This window comes from Sebastes umbrosus, chromosome 23 (assembly GCF_015220745.1).
Source record: "Sebastes umbrosus isolate fSebUmb1 chromosome 23, fSebUmb1.pri, whole genome shotgun sequence".
Classification (NCBI taxonomy): Eukaryota; Metazoa; Chordata; class Actinopteri; order Perciformes; family Sebastidae; genus Sebastes; species Sebastes umbrosus.
The window spans coordinates 19,123,330-19,147,370 of NC_051291.1; the positions used below are offsets into that span (position 1 = coordinate 19,123,330).

At 41.3% G+C, this 24,041-nt stretch overlaps 1 protein-coding gene and 1 long non-coding RNA gene across 11 annotated transcripts in view; both read left to right on the forward strand.

Moving 5' to 3' along the window:
* The window catches only part of dock4b (dedicator of cytokinesis 4b), a 142,450-nt gene extending 125,443 nt beyond the window's left edge, over positions 1-17,007 (forward strand). For 4 of the 10 annotated variants that reach the window (XM_037761280.1, XM_037761285.1, XM_037761283.1 and 1 more), the window contains 6 exons: positions 1,790-1,871; positions 3,277-3,386; positions 6,178-6,250; positions 9,986-10,102; positions 10,884-10,948; positions 14,640-17,007. In XM_037761280.1, coding sequence (XP_037617208.1) covers positions 1,790-1,871; positions 3,277-3,386; positions 6,178-6,250; positions 9,986-10,102; positions 10,884-10,948; positions 14,640-15,095 — 903 coding nt within the window. In that variant the 3' untranslated portion in view covers positions 15,096-17,007. The remainder of the gene's footprint in view (positions 1-1,789; positions 1,872-3,276; positions 3,387-6,177; positions 6,251-9,985; positions 10,103-10,883; positions 10,949-14,639) is intronic. The other 6 variants (XM_037761286.1, XM_037761284.1, XM_037761281.1 and 3 more) reach the window with 5 other exon arrangements.
* Positions 17,008-19,749: 2,742 nt separating this feature from the next.
* Positions 19,750-24,041, forward strand: part of LOC119483147 — a 215,800-nt gene continuing 211,508 nt past the window's right edge. The window contains exons 1-2 of the long non-coding RNA XR_005205630.1: positions 19,750-19,805; positions 23,775-23,944. This is a non-coding gene — a long non-coding RNA (uncharacterized LOC119483147). The remainder of the gene's footprint in view (positions 19,806-23,774; positions 23,945-24,041) is intronic.

Genomic DNA, 24,041 nt, shown 5'->3' on the forward strand with positions numbered 1-24,041 from the left:
ATCTCTGTTCTCTCCGCTTGTTCGGAGCTTTTGTCCGGGCCAAGCAAATTGTCGTGATTATATCAAATAAGGACACGATTGCTTTGTGTGGTCCGTCCAGGCAGCTTGCTGGAGTTGGGCAGTAATCTAAACTAGATTTGGCCAATTCAGAAAAGCTGCCGACAACTCCTGGCAAGCTTTTGTGGCGCACCTGGCCAGGCAGCAGAGGCAAACACGAGAGGAAAAAAAAGCCTGTTGTCGGAGATCTGACTGAACCTATTACAATATTATTTTTGAACATCATAGCTTTTATTCTATAGATCAAGTGCAATTCACTGAACGATGTCCCAACAGACAAGTATCATTGCAGAACATGTCAAGTCACAAAGTGCATTAAGCCTTTAACCCCCACCCTCATGGAGACATATACTTTTAAGGTTTCAGCTGCAGACGCTGTGATGGATTGTATATGGATTTTTTATCGGTTTCTTTTTGGGTTGTTTTTGTCAGTGACAGTCTAATCTAGTGTAATCTATATGGGTAGCACCTTCTATGACACCCATGTTTTTAATGCATTATAAACATGCTTATATAAAATATAATCTCCTTATAGCACTGTATAATTATAGTTACTCACACTCACATATATTCCTGATGCTTTATAACAATAATCATAACACATTATAAAGCAGTTTATAATGACTTATAAGGTCAAGTAAATACTTCATGATTGCTGGTCACTCTTATAATGTTTTGTGTGTGCATAGATTTAATGATATTTTTTTCATAAATAATGACCAATTCTAGTGACTTATAACCAGCTCATAATGTATTATATGTGCCTATACCTCAGGAATTTCATTACTTAATGTAAAGCACCCAATGACCAGTTAGAATAATCATATTATAATGCATTACAACAGTGAATATAGTGCATTATTACACGGCTTTGTTGAATACTCCATTCTGATTGGTCAATCATGGCGTTCTACAGCCTTTTATTTCTTTATAACAGACTGTTGCTATGTATAACAGACCGTTGCTAATGACGCATTCCTTAACTCGGACTCTGGAGGACCATTTTGTGTCACATTATTGATTTTTAAGTAAGTAACTGTGTAATAAGCGAGATAATGTACAGCTAGCGGGTCATTGTTGTGAAATAAACCCCCTCAAGGCGAAGCCAGACCTGTGGACCGGCTTGCTGTACATTGTCCCTTGCTTATAAAATGATTGTAATGTGTTCCAACTATGGGAATTATAAAACACTATGATCCCTGCAAAAAATATCAGTCAAAAATGACCAGCAATTATGAAGAATTATAATACTTGACCTTATTATAAAATGCTTCATGATGTTTTATGATTATTGTTATAAAGCATTATCAATAGCTGTAACCATACATTGCTTTAAGCAGATTATAACTCATTATAAGTATGTTTATAAGGCATTATAGACATGGGCGTGCTACCTAAATATGAAGCTATCACCTACAGCCGTTTAGCTTAGTCTTGTTGTGTCTCGGCAACAGGCAGTAACTATGAATAGTCCAGCACATAACCGCTGTAAAACCACCACATGTTTTTGTACAGATTAAATGTGTTAATTATTGAGCTGAAGATAAACATGACAGATATATTTGCCCAGCCCTAAAGACTTCATCACAAACATTTATTTTTGTCAATAATGTATTATAAAGTAAGCTAATTTATTTAAACATATAAAATATACTTTCATACTGTTCTGTTATACATACATCACTGTTCTGTTTTAGTGATGTTGTTGTTGTTGTTGTCATCCCACCTACAGCCCAGTCCGTCTACCTCAAGCCTCAGCTCCAACCATTCTGCCTCGCCCAACGTCACCAGCTCAGCCCCCTCCAGTGCCAGAGGTGAGACCGACCGGCGCTCCTCAGAAAGCACTCATTTTTACAATGTTACACACTGTAGAGCTTTTAGCTGATATTTCACTCCAGAGTGACTCCCGCAGACAGAGGAGGAGGAAGACAGAAGGTTCAGCTGGACACACTGAACACGGGGACTGAACCTTTGACCTTTCAAGTGACACGATGTTCTCTCCAACCGGCGCGGCGTCCTGTCTGGCGAGGTCGTGCAGGGTTAGACAACAGCTAAGGGAACGCGAGCAGTGAGAGGATGACGGGGTAGAAAGAAGAGAACAATGAGGGGGGCGGGAGGGAAAGGGTTGAGACTGGAAAATAGAGAGAATACAAAATGAGCTGGGCTGAGACGTGGTGGTGACAAATGCTGTTGAAAGAAACATGGAGCGGGTGAAGATGCAACAGAGAGTAAGAGATGATTACAGCGCTGTGGAGTATCTCTCTTGGACCTCAATACAATCTCCAGTCCAGCCCGGGCCATCCAAAGCCTCCTCTACAGTGTGCTGGAGTGTGAATATCTAATGTCTTCCTCCGTCTGCCTGCTGTCTTATCTCATGTTCAAATGTGCAAACGTGTTTCTGCCTGATCCACATCATAAAAAGTGAGGATATATGAAGACGTTTATGGAAGCTTATACACTCCCCTTTGGCGAGCCACTGGCAGCGGGCGGCGCCCTTATAAAAGGGGCCCTCTGTCTACCCATAAAGCCTGTAGAGAGTTATTGCTTGTGTGGTCTTATCTGAATGAGAGCCAGGCGATAGGTATCTCATACTCGCATGATAGCCTTCCAAGTGCTATCGCATTCGCTAATGGATCGAGATTCTATACAGTGGCTAACGTCACATGAGGGGAAGTAGCTGTGGAAACGGTGCCGGCGTGCGTTGCGGTTATCTCGGTGCGTGTGCTACATATGTTTCTGTGTCAAGGTTTAGCATGTGTCCCCGTCTGTCGTACTGTAATTGTCCAGTCTAACGGAGGAGGTGAGGGAGTGCGCTAGGAGGGAGTGAGGAGGGTGTGTGTGTGTGTGTGTGTGTGTGTGTGTGTGTGTGTGTGTGTGTGTGTGTGTGTGTGTGTGTGTGTGTGTGTGTGTGTGTGTGTGTGTGTGTGTGTGTGTGTGTGTGTGTGTGTGTGTGTGTGTGTGTGTGTGTGTGTGTGTGTGGGGAAGGGGGCAGGCCATTTATCATGTCGTAGAGCTAGTGAGGCTGAAAGAATGGTAGAGAGGCTCGGAGGGAGAAAGAGAGATTGGCCTTTCCTGATTGCCAGTATTTGTGGGTAATAGTCTAACACCTTGCTGCTATTTGGTCCCTTATGTGTTGCACATGGCCGTGCTTGTGCGCGTGCGTGCGTGTGTGTTATAGTGTGTGTTATTGCTGTAACATCTCATACCGTCCGTTTCCAGGTTCACCCCAGATGGCAGAGAAACACAAGCATTCCAGAGAAAACGCCTGTCTGTCTCCACGAGAGCGACCGGTCAGCGCCATCTTCCCCAACCCCCTGGACCCTGCACAGGTGCTTTACACACACACACACACACACACACACACATTAAGGTGGGCGGTATAACCAGAAGGAATGAACACATTTATTGGATCCGGCTATAACTTGTGTTCTAGTATAGAATAGATTTTAATTGTCAAGTCAAATAACTGTCACCTCCCTTAGGTTAAAACTAATGGATATTTGCATGCAAAGAACAAGTTGTTAAAAAATAGATACAGACGAATGAGCTTTTGACCTTTCAGTGACTGAACACAAGGACAAGTTTGAGAATATTGTTCCCTGAGGCACTGATTATTAGCTGCACTAATGCAAAGGTAAGCCAGCAATAGAAGGACACACAGTAACGATGCATCGAAACCATTTTGTGTAATGAAATACTATAAAAAAATAAATCTAATTTGCCAACTAAAATGAAAATGCTATTGTTCCACGTGTGGCGTCACGTAGGCCTTTAGCATATTAGCATACCCAAAGAATCACAATAGCGTTACGGAATTAGAAGAGCTATTTCAGGCACCTCTGGTTGTTGTTGCTGGTCATTTTCTCCATAAACAATGGGAGATGACTCACAGGTGACGCACTTCCACGTCTTGCATGCAACTCGGTTGAATCATCAGTAAAGAAGATGCAAAACTCTATCAGAAAATATATTTGATAAACAGTTGAAGGTGCAACACTGTACATAAAAAACGTAAGGGGAGAAGTCACACTCTCCCTCCTTTGTTCCACTGCATTCACTTCACAACAGGTGGTTGCCAGTTCGTTGCACGAACTGCATATTTTATGGTTGAGTGGTGGGAGACTCTGACAGACAGTCATGTGAAGTGATGAATCTTTTACGGTACAGTAATGGAGTCATTTTGCAACAAGTAGCTATACATTAGCTATAGATTACGGTTACTTTGTGTGGTGGTGTTTTAAGGTTTATGTAATGTAATCTGAGGATATGGCTAACGAGTTTTAGGTAACGTTTAGCTTGTCTTCTAAGCCGTGATGTAGTGCAGGGAATACGCAGGTAATCGGCGTATACCTACTTATTTTCCAGTCAGCCACCCACTTCTAAATCCCGTCTGATGCACATCTTCGCTATACATAGTTTGAAGGAACTATAACATTAAGACAATCTAACTTTTAACCCATTAGTTAAGGTTGTAAGATCGTAATACTATTGGCTCACAAGCCTTGTTAGAAGTAGGAACCAAACATCGGATATCTTCCACAGAGATAAACAAAATTCGTAAAAAAAAATGTAATTATTAATTATATATAAAAATTAGATATAAAAATGATTCTGCACTTTTCTAAAAACTCTGTGGTTGTATTATTATTTTTGAATGATTCATTTACATAAAAATGTTATCAATAAGACCTTTAACCATGACTCCCCAAGGTGCATTTTGGCAAGAAACATCCAGTCACCAAGCTTAAGATTAGTTATGTTAACGGTGGAGGGAAGCTTAAGATTACGGTGTTCAGAAAACTGATAATACATTTAACAACTACGTTGCTCTGTTTTGTTCCCAACTGCAACAACAAAGTGTTTTTGAATTCACTACAGCTCTTCTTCTCCATAGCAACGGCGACCAAGGCTTGTGTGTTTTGTAGTATTGAGGGCCGTCTGTGTTTCTATATAAAGTAACGTTGAGAATATAATTAAAAGGAAAGTTTGAAATACAGAATGTGGGGGAGACACTTCCCTTCCCGCTCTCTATACTCTCTCTATAAGCAGATGGACATCTCCACCCTGGGTGTGCTATTCTTTTTTTTCTTATGAGGGTGATGGAAGAGGAACACTCGTTTTTTTACTTTCTCTCTCTTGTGGCTCCTACAGATGGTTGCGTCCTCTTCAGTCGTGCTCACTTGGCTCCACCTACCTAAATTAGTGATTTGGAATAAGACAAAATCAACATATGTTTTGACACTTCGCTCCTTATAGGCATGTTTGTCCCGACTCTGCAGCCACTTTTTGAGGTGCATGCTGGGGCAGGAAATCAAGGTCACCTTTGTATTGTACAGCACATCTCAATGGGCGACAGGAAAAAATTGCCTCCTGGACGAGGACACATGCTACGAGGCCTTTTGTAGATGAGAATTTCTGTTTTTCAAGAGCAGCAGTCCAGTAGCTTTGCCTCAATTTCAGTGAAGAAAACATTCCAGTACAGCAAGAACGAGAGCCAACAAGAACAACATGATATTGCAGTGTCTTCTTCTCTAGCTGAAGGGCAGTATGTAACGCAATCACACACCCCATCCTCGGTGACAAAGCTACTGTAAAAGAAAAATGTTTGTCGAGGTCTTTCATCTCTCAGGGTCAGCAGTAGTGGCGTACTTCACCTGCTTTTCTCACCCTGTGTTGTGTTGAATCGTTTTAAGTCTCCAAATGAATAGACGGTGGGAGGCCTAAATGATTATTCCCATACCTGAGAGCAACTAGCAGCTGCTAATGGAACATTGATTATTAGAAACATTGATGACTTGTAGCATTTACTGTAATTAGAGCAACTTGAGGATGGAGGGCGAGTGCTCACCCACTTCTACAAATATCACACCACTGCCAGACATAAAGGTCATTACGCATTCAACACTCTCTCTCTGACTCTGTTGCTATCTGTGCCTCCTCCCTCTGTCTCTTCTATTGAATTTGCTAGGGAGAGATTTCACACCTTGATATTTATTTTAACCGTTCAATATTCAATTATTCCTCCCCGCGTTAAAGCTGGCATTTACCTATGTTATCTCAGATCGCACTGTTTCCCGCTGTACATGTTTGTCATTTGGACTATTTCTTTCCTCTGTGCAGAGAGCTCCTTCTCATCAGATAGGCGATACCACTTTACCACGGAGCGACCCCAACCTCTCAGCACCAGACAAAGGTAAAACACTATGTTTAGCATATCTCTCTTCCATGCACTCATGACGATCCAGATCCGACGCCCTCGAAATACACTCTCACCTCGCAGGGAATCCCCCTCCAGCTGAATGATAATGCCAACGTGAGCTGTGCAGTTTTTTATTATTTATCGTGTTCCTTACCGTTAACGCAGTGATGCAGCATTCACACGCATCTTCTCCATTACTCACCGTCGCTTGCACCGTCGTCCAGGGTGGCGGTCATCTGTCCAGACATGCAGTGTGTGTGTGTGACAGTTTGACCGCAAAGTGACTGGAGGCATCTGTCTTCACACAGCTGCTTCAGGGAGCGCCTCGGGATACACACACACACACACACACACACACACCAACAAACACATACAGTATGCTCACACACACGTACTCAGCTCCATTTTCCTCCGACTCCGAACCAGACACACCGTCGAGATTCTCATCTTCCCTTATCCTAAAAGAGTAATAAAATGGCAGGTACTATTCCGGCAACGGTGATGGATGTGTGTGACATTCATATGTATGAATTCATATCTATGTGTTAAGCATCCCCCTGGTTGTCATTTTGCTCAGCATAGCCATAGAGAGATGCACATTTCCTGCATTTTCTGGGAGAAAATATGCCTGTGAATTGAGACTGAAATTTAAAAAAAAAACCTGATTGCTTTTTCTCTGAACTTCGGCAAAACTGAGAATAAAATGCACAAATGTATTTCCTCCCGTGAATGCTGCACACAAACACTTTGGAAAATAATTAGGGGGAGGATTGCGGAAGAGACATCTTAAAATAAAAGAGTGTGGATGTGATCGCTTCCTTGTGACTCGCACACCTTTCCATGTGACTCGAGTGTGATCTGTAAATAATGCAGCGAGAGGTAGATGAACTGCGGCAATACGGTGACGTGACACCTTTATGCATACGGCGATGACGAAAGGTGTTGGAATTTACACCAAACCTGTGATTGTATGAAAGCGTTGTTTGCCACATCTTCTGCCTCAAATTATAACTCCACATGCCAAATATAGTGTTGTTAAAATATGATATGATGCTCCCTAGGCTCTCACTTTGCAGTGAAATGAAAATGAAGCCTGTTTAGTAGCGCTGTCCAGAGGCATCAGACTATTTCATAAACTGTGACCTGACCAATCACCCCGGCTGAGGTTTCAATAGTGTCTGATTACATTTTATTTTTACAGAAATGTCTGCGCTCGAAGTAGCTCCTAGACTTGAAGTGGCTACTTAAGGGCTTTAAGTTTGATTGATTGTGACCTATAAAGCTGAAGAGTAAACAAGAACAGTCTGCGATTTCTACCAGAAGTATACCGGAGTGTCGGTTAGATGGTGTATTTGTATTTTATAGTTTATTCCTGTTGATGTGAAATGTACATTCAGGAAAACCCATTACCATGTTTTCACACCAAATGTGCAAGTGTGGCATTGCGCAGAACAAGACCATTATTTTTCTATTTCCTCGCTCTATTCAAGGACATTTTTTTCCCCGATGAAAACAACTCCATGATGAAATTCCTTTTTTATACTTCTTGTCAACGAATAAATACTAAATAATAATGTGAAAGATGCACAAATGGACATATGAACTTGTTACTTGTTTTAATGCAAAAGTCTCATGCAAAGTCACTGACCTGCATGTATCTCACGTTGTATGTGTTGCACCCACGAATCACACCGGACTCAACATGGACATATTTTAACAAATTTAATTCTGCAAGAATAAATAAAAATACAAGAAACGATCAGCTGGTCTTCAGCGGCTTTTCAACTCTAAACAATGTACAATGGCAACAATCACAATATGTCAAAATCACAGGGTCCCAGAATGTTGATACATTCTTTAAATTATTGTATTAAACATTAATAAATTCAGAATTCCTACATATACAAAGGTATTAAAACTAATTTTTCAATCTACAATTCTTATAATTACTATGTTTTTTATAGACAACAATAAATAAATACAAAAATTACAATTAATTCAATGGTATTACAAATAACTAACTAACTAATACTAAAATCATTTAATGCTAAATAAAATGAATCAAATCTGTATTTACGTTGTATCTTAATTCTGCACTCTATTTCCATGCCGTTAGCCCAGTGTTTACGGTTGCTATGGTGGAAAGTGACAGCTGCCTTTAGCACATTAGCTATTTTAGCAAACAATAATCACCCATAACATGACGATTCGGCATCTTTAAACAAAATCAACATAGGTACCAACAGTCATAGTTCTTAATCCTTGAACAGCTTATATAACGGACCCACAGTTGCTCTCATGCCTTTTCCAAAATCAGAAATCAATTAAATGGGGGGTATCTGTAAAGATACAAAGTGTATACTGTCTATAAAATAATAACAATTGACATATACCCTATATACCACATATGCTCTTAATTGGTAAAAAAAAAAAAGTATCCTGTACCACCCACAAATATCACTTCTTCAGAGGTTTGTTTAGCTGCTTGACCTTAAGCATCATCCTGCATTTCTCTGTCATGTCTCAGCTAGTAATGTTACTGTTTTTTGGAAGAAATAAAGAAACACATTTATGGACTAAAATCGTCAACAGTCCCTCTGAAAAGCACAAGAGAGACGGGACAGGAAGCAAGGAACAAAGCAACAGCAAACAGCTGGGACACGTCAAACATTGAAGCACGCCTCGGAATTCGAGGAAGACACAATAATTAAAAATGCATAGCAGAAAATGAGACTTAAATGTCACTGACTAACGCACACTCTAGTCAAAAAACTAAAACTAAATCAACCAGATGTCAAAGTTTACAGTGAGCTGTGCTCCTCTTGGCTGCTTAGTGAGCCATAGCGGCGAGCACTGCCCTGGCGGTCAAAGTTCATTTTAGTGTAACCCCAAATGTGCTGACCTCCACAATGCGCGTCCAATGGAAGTCTAGCAATGTCAAGAGGCAGAAACAGAGTGCTCCATGGATGACATATTAGGAAGTTAGCATCACTCTGGTTCCCTCGACAAAAAGCCAATGGAAGGTTTTTCGCTGGGTTTTTGGATTACTGCAGAAAATAAGCTCTGTGGCAAACACACATTGATGATACTCACATGTTTTGTACAGCAAGATAATCTTAAACTTTTGAAGTGTGAATGCAATCGCCAGAAGTAAAAAGCTAACATTAGGCTATAAACAAACTACACCACGGTCACATGAGTGTAGCAGCTCCACAGCTATTACGATTTCATCCATAGCACTTTTATGACTTCTTATTTCTGTTGTCTTGAGAATTAAGCAAAGAGGCTCATTCTTGCCAATGAAAATAGTAGTTTGGCAAAAGTTCGACAGTGACACTCTCACTGATACAGAGAAATTTCATCTTGATTTTACTGCTCTGCGTTTGTTATCATCTCTTCAACGCTGACAATACAGCTCGGTTCTGTATTCATGTGGTGAACAAAGACGTATCTTTCACCGACAATCTTTTAACAGAGCAAAACACGAGTTGCAACCAAAACACCGTCCCTCCGCTTCATCCTACACTTGGACAATATATGCACTCTTGCAAATTTTGGTGTGAAACCAGTTTCCTTCTGCAGGCCAGAATGTGAATCTGAATGTCATCAAATCATTCTTAATTTGTTTCCAGTTCTCATACCATCCATCTGAAATGTGTTTCTCCATGTTGTCTTGTGTAATCCCATAACCTGTTGAGTGACTTGTGATGTGTTTCTGTGTACCGTAAGTGCGACCCACACCCAGTAGCTGGAGCCTAGACAGTGTCAAAGAGGGCGCTCCATCCTTCTCTGACTCTTTTGGCAAATTTCTATGCCCTCCTGTACCTCCTAGGCCACCGTACTCAGGTAAAGTGGCCGATCACGGTGAATTCTCACGATGAAGAATGATACTAATTTTCCCACTCCGACTTTTGACACCTGGTGCTTCCCCCCCCCACCTCCTCCTACTGTGACATTTTCCCATCTGAGGCTCTCAGCTGCTGTTTCCTGGCTTGCTGCTCCTAACTTCATCCACAACAGCATTTTCTTTTACTAACTGGCTTGAAACGCCGATATTTTTCTGGTATGAGATGTGCGAGTTCTGCTGAGAACAAGTCTGAAAATCTCTGTGGACTTTGAGAGGGCTGAAGTCAATCCCAATTGAAATTCCAGTCAATTCCTGGATCTGTTTTTTTTCCCTCTCAGCCCCCCTGAGAAATGCATGTCATTACATTTCAACAACAGTTTTCTCCATCATCAACTCAAACTGTATTCTAGTTGTTTACTTATTTACAGATGCAACAGACTTGACTTATTCCCCAGTGCTTTCTGATATATTGTGCTGCCCAGCAGCGTAATAAGCAGATGGAGCGTTTCACCCCCCAACACACACACACACACACACTATTTCTGCCCTCATTGCATAGAGCAGGAACAGCTGTTGGATGTAGAAACAGCTTAGAGCAGCCTAAAGGACCCGCAGAACATCAGCGCTTATTTGATTCATTGATGCTTTAAGCCACTGGCCCTCTCAGCTCCATGTGTGTATGTTTGCATGACTCACGCTGTGTCATCATGGTGAATGGAAGAAAAACGGCCCCCTAATTTGAATTTGCCCTCTTTTTCTCTCCTCTCATCTGGTTGTCAGCAGGCTCCTCGGCTAAAAACATGAGGTCGCAGTCTCCCGTCTCCGCGTCCAGATCGCCGCAAAAGGTTGGTTCCGTGTCTGTCACTCACTTCCTGTCTGTTTTGCTGAGTTTTGGGCTTTTTTTTTTAGTTTCTCTTTCTTTCCCTGAGACAATCTGACCTTGCTGGACCGCCTTGAGGGCCTTTATTCTGCTCTATAACATCTTACCGCTCAGCTCCGGGGTCTTTATCCTTCTCTGTGTCATCCCGAGGCCTGGGGAGCTTTGCATTACTGCTCACTGAAGCTTCTAAGGGCTGCTGATTTTGTCGTTTTTTTATGACACCGCTGTCCCGAAGAGGACTCAAAACGAGACTGGCTGGAGGGCACTCATCGTATTAGCTGAGCGTACACCTGGTAGGCGCCAACTGTCGTCCGCTGTGTTTAATTCAAGCTCTGAGCGGAGGTCACCACCTGGCCTGCTTGCCAAAAAATATGCAAAACCAGATGGATTTATTCAACTTCACTACATGTACTTGTCAGTGAATTTAAATTTCAAAAGACTGATTGTTTGTTATGTTTTTTTTCTCTTCACTATTGATGCTGCGAGACCTGCGCGCGTGCCTGTACCGAATGTTCCCTCCAGCGTCTCTCGACGGAGATGTGTTGAAACACAACAAATGCGCCCGACCTCCAGTGTTTTTTATGTTTATCTGCAGTTAAACTGATAACTCTCGCTTTGTCTCCGAGCTCTGATTTGTTGTTAATGAGCCTCTTAGTAGTTAATACCAGTCTGCAGAAGCAGAAGGTCCAGGAAAGGTTAACTAAGCGCTGAGTGAGCTTTTAATGAGGGGCTAGAAAGTTGTTTTGAAACTCCAGTGAACCGAAAAGCTCGTCTCCTGCTAACTGTTATCTTTTGTGGGCTTGTCACAAGCAACAGTGTTAAGCTCCCAGCTTTGTTACGGGTGCGATGTGTTCTTACATGTGACAACTCCCAAGAATGTGTGTCTGTGTGTGTGAGGCGGAAAAAAAGAGATAGAGCGACTCTGGAAACCAAAGTGTGAGTGACAGCTTGGCACTCAGCATGCTCTGTCAATCAGATTCGTGTGTGTGTGGTTAGGTGTGTGCATGGCGGCACATTTGTTTGTGGCAATAGAAGAAGCCTGGAGTGAACTACCAAGCTGCCCATCACAGCACAGCCAGAGACGGATCCTCCGCGGACCTCCAGCAGGCCCCCATTATCTGGCACACACGCAGAACACACACATCAGTCAGTGCAGCCAGGGGCCCATTACCAGACCACAAACCCCAGGACGGTAGTGAACCTGCAGAAAAACACACGGCGCTAACCTGACAGGGCTGCACTTACTCGCGTGCGGAGGTAGAAATGATATTTAGTGGCAGTCTCTCTCCGGAGAACTGGGTCAGGAGTTTAAACTGCTTGTCAGCACTACATTAAATACACAGATTTTTCATCAAGCGCGCCCCCAGATGTGAAAAGGTTTGTCCAGTCGTGCATGTCAAATGGTTACCTCTCTCTTAACGCGTGCCCCCTGTAGCATGAGCAATACAACCTTACTGATCAATTGTACACTCCACTAGATCCAATTAAGTTTCAGCAGATATAATGGCAGCATGGTGTAATTGCTTAGAAAAACATTTTGATGAGTGATTGGGTTTTTGAGAGGGGGAAGTGCGGCATATTGTGTTTTTTCGTCTCGGTGCACAGGGCCGGTTGATGGAGTGTGAAAACCTGGCCCTCTCAATCTGTTCACTGACTCTCCTTTTTTATAAAAAGTATTTATCGTTGCTGTAGGGCTGTGTCAGCACACATGTTGGAGACAGCAGAATAGGGGATGCATACAATACGGTTGCATGCTTTCGGTAATTATAAAATAATGCCATGTTATGTTATTTCTTTTCAGACGTTAAACTAGTTTTTGCCTCATTCTTGTGAAATGCTGGATACTTTAAAGAGTAACATTGGTGGTATTTTCCCATGTTTTTGTATCTAAGTGACTAATTGGAACAGCCATTTTTGAAGCTGGTTCAGAATTGAGGGATAACGCTGTAATCAGCAGCCGCGAAACAAGCCGCGAGGGCAAGTGCGCAGCGTCAGTGTAATGTTACTAAGAGTGCTTGTTTTTGCCACTGACAGGCTCAGATTGTTATTACAAGTGTCTGACAACATTATAGAAAGGACCCTACAGAGAAATAAATCCTTTTCACCCACCTATTGCTTGATCTGATCTGTTTGTTATTGTGTCCAAGTCCCACTCAAGGAGAAGTCTTGTTGTAAGGTCTGAATATCCGTATACTCTGGCTCAAATAAATACAGGTGGCCATCGAATTCAAAGACCTCAACCACATTGGCGAAATCATCTACTGTAAATATTTAGCCATGACTTTGAAAGTCTTTTAAATAACGCTTTCTGTACTCCAACGCAACAAACTCTGCCTGGCCGTTACTCGCGTTTCCACCATGGATGTATTCAACCGATGTCTTCTGGCAACACGTCACCTCGCCAGATTTAAGAACGAGACTTCTCCTTGAGCGAGACTCTTTCCATAATGTCAGACACTTATTATAACGATCAGAGCCTGTCATGGCTAAAACAAGCACTTTTAGTGGACGTAAATGACGGTGCCAGCTTGCCCCAATAGCACCATATTGCAACCTGTGAGCAGCTGCCGTCTACAGCGCTCACGCTCAATACTGGACCAATTTCAGAAATGATTGTTCCTATTAGTCAGTTAGACACAAAACATGGGGAAATGGGTTGAAAAATAGAATTTATCCTTGAACTTCATTAGAAATCCTTCAAATGAACCAATCTGAGAAGGAAAACCCACTCTTTGGTAGAACTTAGGGGTCACAAGTAGAAACTGCTTTAGAGCTATGAGTATTTTCATTATTGATTATTCTACTGATTATTCTTTCCTTTAATTGATTAATTGTTTGGTCTAAAAAATGTCAGAAACAAACAGTCAAACAGTCCCCAAAGCCCAAAGATATTCAGTTTATTATAGACCTTTTCATTGCTATAATGTTGCCAGGGCAACAGCTTTGGTCCAAGTTTACTTCCTGTCAGCTATTCCATTAACAAACATTGCAACAGGAAATACAACGGGGTCCATTTGGAATCTTTTATGTTGTCACGTTTGAAAAGGTCTATAGAGCTGAAACAATTAGTTGATTAATCGATTAGTCGATCAACAGAAAATAAATCTATGTTGATCATCTTTACAGTCATTACAGTTGTCTGGCAAAAATGGAAAATATTCTCTGAAACGGAGCATTTTCTGTGTATCTAATATTTGGACTGTAGTCACCTTGGGCTCTCAGATCATGGGCAGTTTTTTACTATCTATTTTTTTTTTTAATATATATATATATATTTCATAGACCAAATCAATTCATCAAAAAAGTAATTACAGAGTAATCAATAATTAAAATAATTGTTACTTGCAGCCCTAGTTTGTTGTTACTGTAAGAAAAAAGAAAAGCAGCAAATCATTACAATAGAGAGGCTAGAAACGGGTAATGTTTGGCATCACCAAACATTTGGCAGATTTTCAGGTGCTGTTATGATGCTATTCAAATGATTAATATATCATGAAAATGGTTGCCAATTCATTTTTTGGTTGTTCGGCTAATCCATTTATCGACTAATAGCTTCAGCTGCTTCATTTCAAAGGGTCAGAAGCCAAAAGGGTTGTGAACCACGGCTTTATACATGAAGAAAATATCTGATTTTCATTCTCTCTCTCTCCCTCTAGACCGCAGTGCCACCTTTCACCCCTTCGCCCACCGAGTGCCAGTCCACCAGCCTGGTCTCCAACTCCCCCGTCCTCTCCGGCAGCTACAGCAGCGGCATCTCCTCGCTCAGTCGCTGCAGCGTGTCGGAAGCTTCGGGCACCGATCTGCCCGCGGGCGACCACCCGCCTCACCAGCTGCCCCCTCCCTCCACCTTGCCAAACTCCGTCTCCAGCAGCTCGGACGAGCCGATCCGCAGAGAGAACAAGACGCCTCCCCCCTACAGCGTGTACGAGAGGAACAACCCCCGGCGGCCCGTGCCGCTGCCCCACAGCCTCTCCATCCCCCCACAGACGGACCCCCCGGCCCTGCCGCCCAAGCCTCACCAGCTCCGCACAGGCAGCATGAAGCTGGACGGAACCTCCGACCCTCGAGTCCCCAGACCGAGGCCTCTGCCCAGGAAAGTGTCCCAGCTATAGGTGCTGGTTCGGGTCCAGGTCTGGAGAAGAAACACACTGGCGTATTTTGCACTTTTCTACTGGGCACTCACTTGTTTTATGTGATCTTCAGTTTGGCATTCCTGACCTACACTCCAATAAAAGACACGGGCCTATAGATTAACAGGCAGTCAAAAAAAACAAAACTGAAGAAACTGTCAAATAATGGAAGTTTCTTTTTGTATTTACTAGAGGGCATTGCATTGACTTTGACTTGGTCATTCCGCACTTTTAGCTCTAGTATGTATAATAGGTCACCACGGTCAGTCGCAACATATGTTTACCAGAACACTCTAGAAAAACACAGTTTTGATAGATGTAATAATCTCAAATATATGTATATTGGTATATATGAGAATTGTTTTTGCCTTAAGTATTGGAAACAGAGTCTTTTATCCGTGAGTCTTGCACGTTTTTTTTTTTAAAACGACTCCGTACATTTGTATACTATATGGCTAAAAAGGTGCTAGAGGCCTCGAGTATGCATTTCAGTGAAGTGTAGTAGAAACGGGTGTGTTCCCATAGTCATATCCACACAAAGCAATGGTGCAAAAATAGTTGAACATGCCAACAAAAGTGTATTACCATTAAATGAAAAGAATGCTGTCGAAAATGACATTTTTATGCAGTGATATAAAAGAAAATGGTAACAAACTTTGGCACAGTAATGACAGCAATTTTGAGGCTTATTTAACTCCACATGGTTCTATGTAAATCAGAAAACTAGAGAGGTTTTTAGTGGGAAGTTTTCATGTTAACAAACCACTCTACTGCCCTCTTCTCTCTCTAGAATCTTAAAATCAGCCTCTTACCAAAAATTGCCCCCCATTAACAATGAAACCATGAGCCTGGACCAAACACACGGGTAAACGCTGGTGCAATTGCATGCTTACTGTAGAAGCTGGACTTTGCCTTTGACCATTGCTATTTATGTGAACACACCCCATCCCTCCTGCATGATGTACATGACAACAGATGTTTAGGGTTACCAAGTATTGTGCCAAAGGAAAATGTACAATGTGCTGAAAAGAAACTGGAATCAAGACACTCGGAAATGCTCAACTGAAAAAGACATTTTTATTAAAGAATATTTAAAGTGATTTCACCCCGAAAATCCTAATTAAACTGTAATCTATCGATCAAGACAAGCACAAACAAGACTTTATCACCTGTATTATGACCAGTACTGTTATTATGAACTCTCTATTTGACAAAGCAGTAATTGGAACAGAATTTCACTGTCAGCAGCGACCTTAAAACACCCGAGGACTGACACTCTATTGAAGAAATATTTACAAACTAATCATTGTCAAATATTTGTACAGTTGAGATTTACTTTGTGTTTGATTAAAAAGATGGACGTGCGTTGACTGCACTATAAATAGTTGCTCAGTTCAACCGCGTTGCATTGCTGCAGTGAAGTAAGTGTTCTGTGGCAGGCACATTTCACATTGTTTTGTAAAATAGAGGCATAAAATATTCATCAATCTTAAATCCCGTGCACCATTTTTTGTTTTGGGGGAGGGGGGGGCTAGCTTTAGTATTGTTTGTATGTTTCATTTTTGTATGGTTAATTTACTTTTTGATTTGTTGTGAATTTTTGAGATTAAATATTCACATTAATCAGTACTTGAGAACCTGTAAATTATATGATGAGATTAATGTAAGTATGCCAAATATAAAATTTGTGTATTACAATTAATGTAAATATTGTGTTTTTAACAAAATGTAGCTATAACAATTTACAGCTTTGAATGTAATGTTGAAGCAGCAAATTATTATTATAAATGTTCAAACTTTTATGGTTTTGTGAGTGTAGAAAAACTAAGGTCATGCATAATGACACCTAACACATTTACAAGTTCAATAAACTGCCCTATGTAATACAAACGGACTGATTGGCAGATTTCTACGTTATGAGACCTTGGAGATTTATGGCTTAGAATTTGTCTTCTTTTGTGGTGGTATTGAGGTTTCACATACACAAACACTCTCCCAGCGCTTCCGCCATTTTGGACAGAAAACACTTATTATATTTACAATATTTTATTGTTCAACACAGGTCATTTCGGTAGAATATGACAATAGAATATAAAAATAATTTTGTTTTACTTTTGTACGGCACTTACGGTGCGGTAGTATGGTGTACAGTTGTGTACAAATTGGCAGAAGTGTAGCCTTGCCGCTGGGCGCTGACGTTGCAATGGAACGAACAATTGACTTTCACTTCTTGGCGACATATGTTCTTTGCTTAAATGACCACACCCTAGCTCACTTCCTACTCTGACAGGAACCAAGGAGGGTTAAAAGAGGAGATGTCACGGGTCATCAACGCATCATATCTTTGGACATTAAAATCTGGTCGCCGAAAAGCACTCACCAAAATTGAACTAATCGCACTGCGCATGTGTTATAATCCATGACCTGTGTCCCAGCCTCTTTAAATAGGCCTTTAACGGACCCAGGAATTGTTTTAGGGAAGAAAGAATTGTCGGTGGGAAACCGTATAAAATGTAAACCATTCAAATCGCCATTTGGAAGCACGATTCGTTTTGTACTTTAACTGTTAAAATGTAGCACTGTATTCAAACTTGCTATGGTAGAATACTGTAGATCTTCTGCTGAGTTTGAAAGGACAATTTTTGGGGATTTCCTTGGGACAAACTAAAAGAGATTGACAATGGATTATACATCCATGAGATTGACCCACTGATCCGGTAAGAAGGGTCATTTGGGGCAGAGCTCCACATGCTGGCAGCAGAGCAAGGTTTGGTGGTACGGAGTACATAGAAATTAATATAATTCTGCATTAATGCTGCTGTTATTTGGCATTATTCTACATTTAAGGTCAGTGACTGATGATGAATAGTTTTTAAATGGTGTTTTAAATGGGCTTGACCCCAGAGGCCTACAGACCTACAGGCTGGCAAGGTCAAGTTCCTCCATTGTTGGTGCCTTCAAATGGGGTTGTGTTTACTGTGTTCACGAGAAGAGACCGTATTAATGCCCCCCTCTTGTGGTATTCACAACCTCGTGGAAGTGGAAAGTTTCCGAAACTTTACGTGTTTGTTGACGTTGTCAAAAATGACGGAGGCCACGGAAGTTCATTTTTCGATGCACAAAAAGGTAATATATTGTAATTTTTTGTCATATATTGTTTTTCTTCGTAATTTTATAATAGGTCTGAGGAAAATGTTGATATTCCCAACGGCCTCATTTTTTCCTCTCTCATTTGGCCTTTGCATTTACTGCATTATGTTACCCACTTGCTAGCTTGCTAAATTGTTAGCCTATGTCGCTTCTAGACACCGACAGTAACGTTAATATTGCCGTTGCTAGGGGTGTTCTCTCACTTGAACGCCAAGCATATTGTGTACAGAACTTTCCATATTGCACATAGGAGCTCAGGATTTGCATTTGAACTAGTGATGTGTCGGTCATGAACGAGCCGGCTCTTTTAAGTGAACGATAAGAGCCGGCTCCCGACCGAGAGCCGGCTCTTATCGTTTTTTTCTTTTTCTTTTTTAATTAATTAAGAATAATAGGATGACCTTCTCCGCGCCACAGGCACTCCATGCACTGACTGTGACTGAATGTTGTTTTAATGACGTCCGTGCAACCAATCAGGTGATGACAGACAAGGATCATCCCATCTAGCAGGGAGGGGCGGGGGTGCGTGGCGCGCTGATGGTCTACAGGTACAGAGCAGGAGGGAGAGGAGGAGGGAAAGAGAGAGAAGAGTGCGGTGTGCGAATAGCAGACAAGATGAGTGACAGTCGGAAACGAAGCAGCATGTAAAAGTATGGTATTCTGGAAATTATAAGGTTTAGTATAATTATATTGAATAATTTAAGTGATATATGTGCACACATACTAATCATAGGTCAAAACGGCGCTAAATTTGGCTGAATTATAGAAGGCAGAAGTGGTAAAACGAAGAGCCGTTTGGGAGCTGAAAGAGCCGGCTCTTTCTTTGTGAGCTGAGCCAAATGATCTGGCTCACTAAAAAGAGCCGAATTCCCATCACTAGCGCTTTTGAACTCACCATGTGCGAGCGCGCGCGACTGAGTGACGTTTCCCTGCTGCAATTTGATTGGTGGTTGAATTGGCTAGCTGCTATCTTGTCAGTAGACAGATTGGAACACACTATGCTAGCGTACTTCTGTACTTACACTTACTATTTTGAGTGCATAAGTGCGTTCACACTGGGAAGTACGGCAGAATGCAGTGCACTCAAAGTACCCGGATGTTGCACTCAGAACGGTCAGATCGTTGAGTGTGGAACGCTGAACACTTTCCACACTTAACTGTCGCCATCTTGGCTATGTAGCGGAAGGGGCGGAGCCACGACCACTATTCAAACAGACGGCGATAACAGATTGTAATAAAACAATACAATACCTAAACATACCGGTGCATCTTTAGCCAACAGGAGGACACATCTCAGGCGTAGGTCACGACGTTGGAAACGTAATTTCCACTCTGCTTTCATTTTTTTCAGAAGATATTTTGGCGGGTAGCGAGCCGCGGTCAAATGTTGCCATCGTCATTTCCGGTCAGAGCGCAGCAGAGTATTCGATTTGAGACGACCCTACCCCGCTGAAATGTACGCACTACTCAAGTGAGCACACAGTGCACTACATTGTGTACTTCTGGAAGTACGTGGATTGGAACACTTTCGTCAGAGAACAGGTATGTGCCTATTCGGTTTATCACCTGTGTTAAACTGGGAAATGTGAAATAGCACATTATATGCTGCCGTTAATTTGTTCAATGTAAAGTTGACATTTTTTCAACTAAAAACGCCACTGAATATGATTGAACCTCACATGCTAACATAAAGTTATCTATTGTTTGGTAATAAACAGTAGGCTATATGGTTTCCAGCCATGCTAACAGCTGAACATTTTGGTCTGTCATTCATTTTTACTGTCCAAAAACGGTACTGTGGTTTAAATGAATGACACTCCCACCAACCCTCAGCTGTAATGTTACTCTGTGTTTAGGCTAAGGTTAAAGAGTCAATTAGCATCACTGTTTCTCACAGAGCAGCTAGCTGACTGTAGTCTTGTTAAAAAAAGGAGCAGAGGTCCATAGCCAGAGTATATAAAGGTACAAATAAAGTGGAAAATATACAACGTAATAGGCCTTTTTCACGGAAGACATTGTGGCTTGTAGCCATAGGAAAAAGCAAGTGTAAATAATGAAATTAATAATGGCTGAGTTCCATTTAGCTGCTTTGAGTTTAGATTCCTGGTATGGTGCATGCTGGCTCACTGTCACTCTCCCTGTAACACTTGAATAGAACAGAGCCATCGGTAATGTTATTAGTAACACCTGTGCTTTTCCTACTATGACAAAATGTCTGAGAGAGAGAGGCCTATTATTGAATTAATATGTTGGCCTTCATATACTGAAAATGTATGACCAATTTACCTCCAAAAATCACTTTACACCATCACCTGCTTGTTATGCGTTGTAATATAGCAATTTGGTCTACAGGGAGTCTGCTTTTGCAATATAACTAATAATAATAAATGTTGAATATTAATAATGTTATGGGATTATTCTTTATCTCATGGACTATATTATTATTATTATTATTATTATTATTATTACTATTATTGTTATTATTATTATATGCTTATATATATATATATATATATATATATATATATATATATAAACAAAAAACCCCGAAGCATTTGAATACTGGTTTTGAGGTTGAATACCATGGCAACGGTCAAAACCCTGAAGCATTCGGGTCAGCCCTAATCAATACACAGAGTTAAAAAATCATGGTTTGCATCTTTGTCATGTCCTTACTTTCAAATGATTTTCGTAAGGATGTAATTGGCTCAGTTGTTAACCTGCTCCTCTTCATAGATTTCACATCCTTTGGCACCACGGCCGATGCGTTAAAGCATGCAGAAATCTCCCTCTGGTACAGACGTGGTTCAGAGGGCTGTAGATGAGTTACTGGTGTTTGATAAAAGAAGACACATTCATACAAGGGAGAAAGTTCCCAGTTCATCACAAAGTATTTAATTACCCCACCGCCACAGTCAGCACAACAGTTGCGAGTCGATGGAGCTGCATTGCTTGACCGAGGGACCTTGAACAACTGTAAATTGTGTCGGCGTGTGTAAATTGTGTGTACTCTCTCGCCTATAAACACACTGTGTGTGTGCGCAGCACAGCGACAAGCACACTTCACCTGTCAGCACCCATCATAATTGTTGGTGGTTGGCTGTAATTTGACAGCAATTATCATGTCAGGAATGAATTCCCGGCTAATCGCAGAGTCTCCTTGCAACAGAGGGCGCGTACTGTAGCGTCAGGAGAGACATGTCTCCGCCATTCAGCGAGCCTGGGAGAATTGTTGTCCGTTATAAACCTCCACAGGCTTGTCAATCTGCCCATTATTGAGAGAAGAACCGCATTCTACTTGTAGTAGTGGTGAACAAAGCCTGTCCTGGTTTGTAAGGAAGCACAGATAGCTTCCCTACAACAAAAGGAGCCGTAGCTGGAAGGCACAGAGCTGTAATAACATGTAAATATTTTGAACCTGCAGAGCTCCCTGCAATTGTAGAGACGTTCAGCACATTTCTGAAAGATGCAACATTCATTACATCCGGCACAAGATTTTAGCAGAACAGTTTAGCCCTATTATAAAAGCACTAAACATCCTCCGTTTATAGCATTCATGGGTGATGATACATAATTATCAGGGGAAAGGCAGTGCTAGGTATTAATTTAAAGTTGCCTGGGGCGAATTTTGGAGAACACACAGCCGCAGAGAAACCCAAGGTGTTTGTCTCGCTCTGCAAATCTCTCCAGGGAGAGGAGAAGCTGGAGCAGCTCTGCAGGGAGCAAAGAACCTCCATCTCAGAGGCACACTGAAGAGAAGTTTCAAAGAGAAACTCGCAAGAATAGATGGCGTGTTTTATCTTTCTGCTCCACTCGTGTATCTGCTCTGTTGTGTTCAGCAGCTTATGGGGGGATTTTCACCTGACAGCTTCAAATACTCCAGGTTGTTTTTAATGGCACGATGAGTGAAGTTTAATTTTTTGACTTGCGCCGTCCTCGGAGGAGGACTATTGCCTCAGCTGAATGATGACGAGTTGACTGCTAGTTTCAAATGCTTTGAATGCTGAAGAGGAGTACAAGACAAAAAGAGATCAGGGGGAATGCAGGCATGTGTGTTTGCACACGTACGTACGTACGTGCGTGTGTGAATGTGTGTTCTTGGAAGAGACATACTGTATTTCTTCCTGCCGATTTGTGCAGTATTTTTCAAAAACCACTGCATGAAGGTGTAGCGCTGGGTTCAACCTTTGTTCTAACAATATAGAGGAAAATGACTTAGTATTCATCCTTTATCACACTTTGTGGCAAATTTAGTTTGACTGCAAAGTAAATATTTTGAAAAAAAGTACTCTATGGTGATAAATAAATAATTAAATTAGACTGACAGCTTTTTATACATCCACAGAGAGAAAACTAGTTTGGTCACATAGTAACAAACAACAAAAGAGACAACAAAGTAAATAAGTAATGTCGTTAAAAGCAAGACCAATAAAGCAGGTTAAACATATAAAATGAAACCTTTTAAAATTAACATGTGTAACAACAAAAACACATAAAACAATATCTTAAATATAATGTCAGAAATACAAGCCATATCTCAGAAAAAAAGTAAATGTCCCATGTAATTTTTAAGTTTCACAGCACAAAGTTCAGAATTCTTTTGTGGAGCATCATCCATAATCAGTCACTTGATCCATGTTTTAAACTGCTAAAAGGGCCAAACAGATAATGGTCATTATTGCCAGCACTGTTTTGGGGTTGCTCTCCAATAAAAACGTGAAAGTAAGCAGAAAGACTTGATAAAAGTCTCAGATGAGCATACCTTTCTTTCAAATGCAGTCATGCATCACCTGTAAATTATACATGTATTCACTTTTAAGACCTACTGGCATCACCAGATTCTTGTTTTTTTGCATTTCTATTAGATTCAATTAATTCTAAACTGGCTCTACTCCATATTATTTGGTGTGGCATACATTGAAACAGCTATTGTAGAATACACAGCAGAATATTCAATATTGTTGACACCAAGTAAAGGCCTACGCTTCAGAGCTGAAAGGTTAGAAGTTACTCAAAAACTGGGATCTCTAAAAGCTAGCACTGTATCCTGTGAATACCTTTGTCCTTTATAATGTAGTAGCATTACGATCATCTTGTATTCAGGGTTAAACCAAGGGAGTTTTTTTGTGTGCAGATGGCAATCTGTACTACTCTACACAGAATCTTATCAGATCATATTTATCACAGTTTGTATATATTGGTGGAACAAACAGATAAACATATATATATATACAGTATATACCGTATGATACTTCCAGACAGTGTCGAAATTGGAAAAAAAGCTAAATTTACTTAAACCCGAAAGCTTGGGAAAGCTTGACATTGAGGGTTAAGTTACGGGATCTTCTGTAAAACACATGAATACTACCTGTGACAGCATTTCACCCTAAATATTTCAAAGTATTTACATTGCTTTGTATGCTAAGCCCATGCCTATTGAGACTCTCTTATCTAGCACTTGAACCACACTACTGCAGTTCTCTCATTATCATATGCCTCTATCCTTTCCAGTGAGTCATCCTCCGAAGGTCAGCAAATGGTGACCCTGTTTACTGAGCTCCCGTGCCCATCAAGGGTTCTCGATCCCGGCTTCCACTCCAGCACCTGGGGTTCAGCAGTCTGCACAGCGGGACCAGAGGCCAGCTGCATCAAGACTTGCATCAGGCCAGCCATGCTAAAAGGTACTCTTTTGCCCTCATCCAACACCTCGCTGTCAACCCCTCTCATTCTCTGTGGGGGTGTATATTAAATTAAATGTTAGGCTCTCTTCATCGGCGC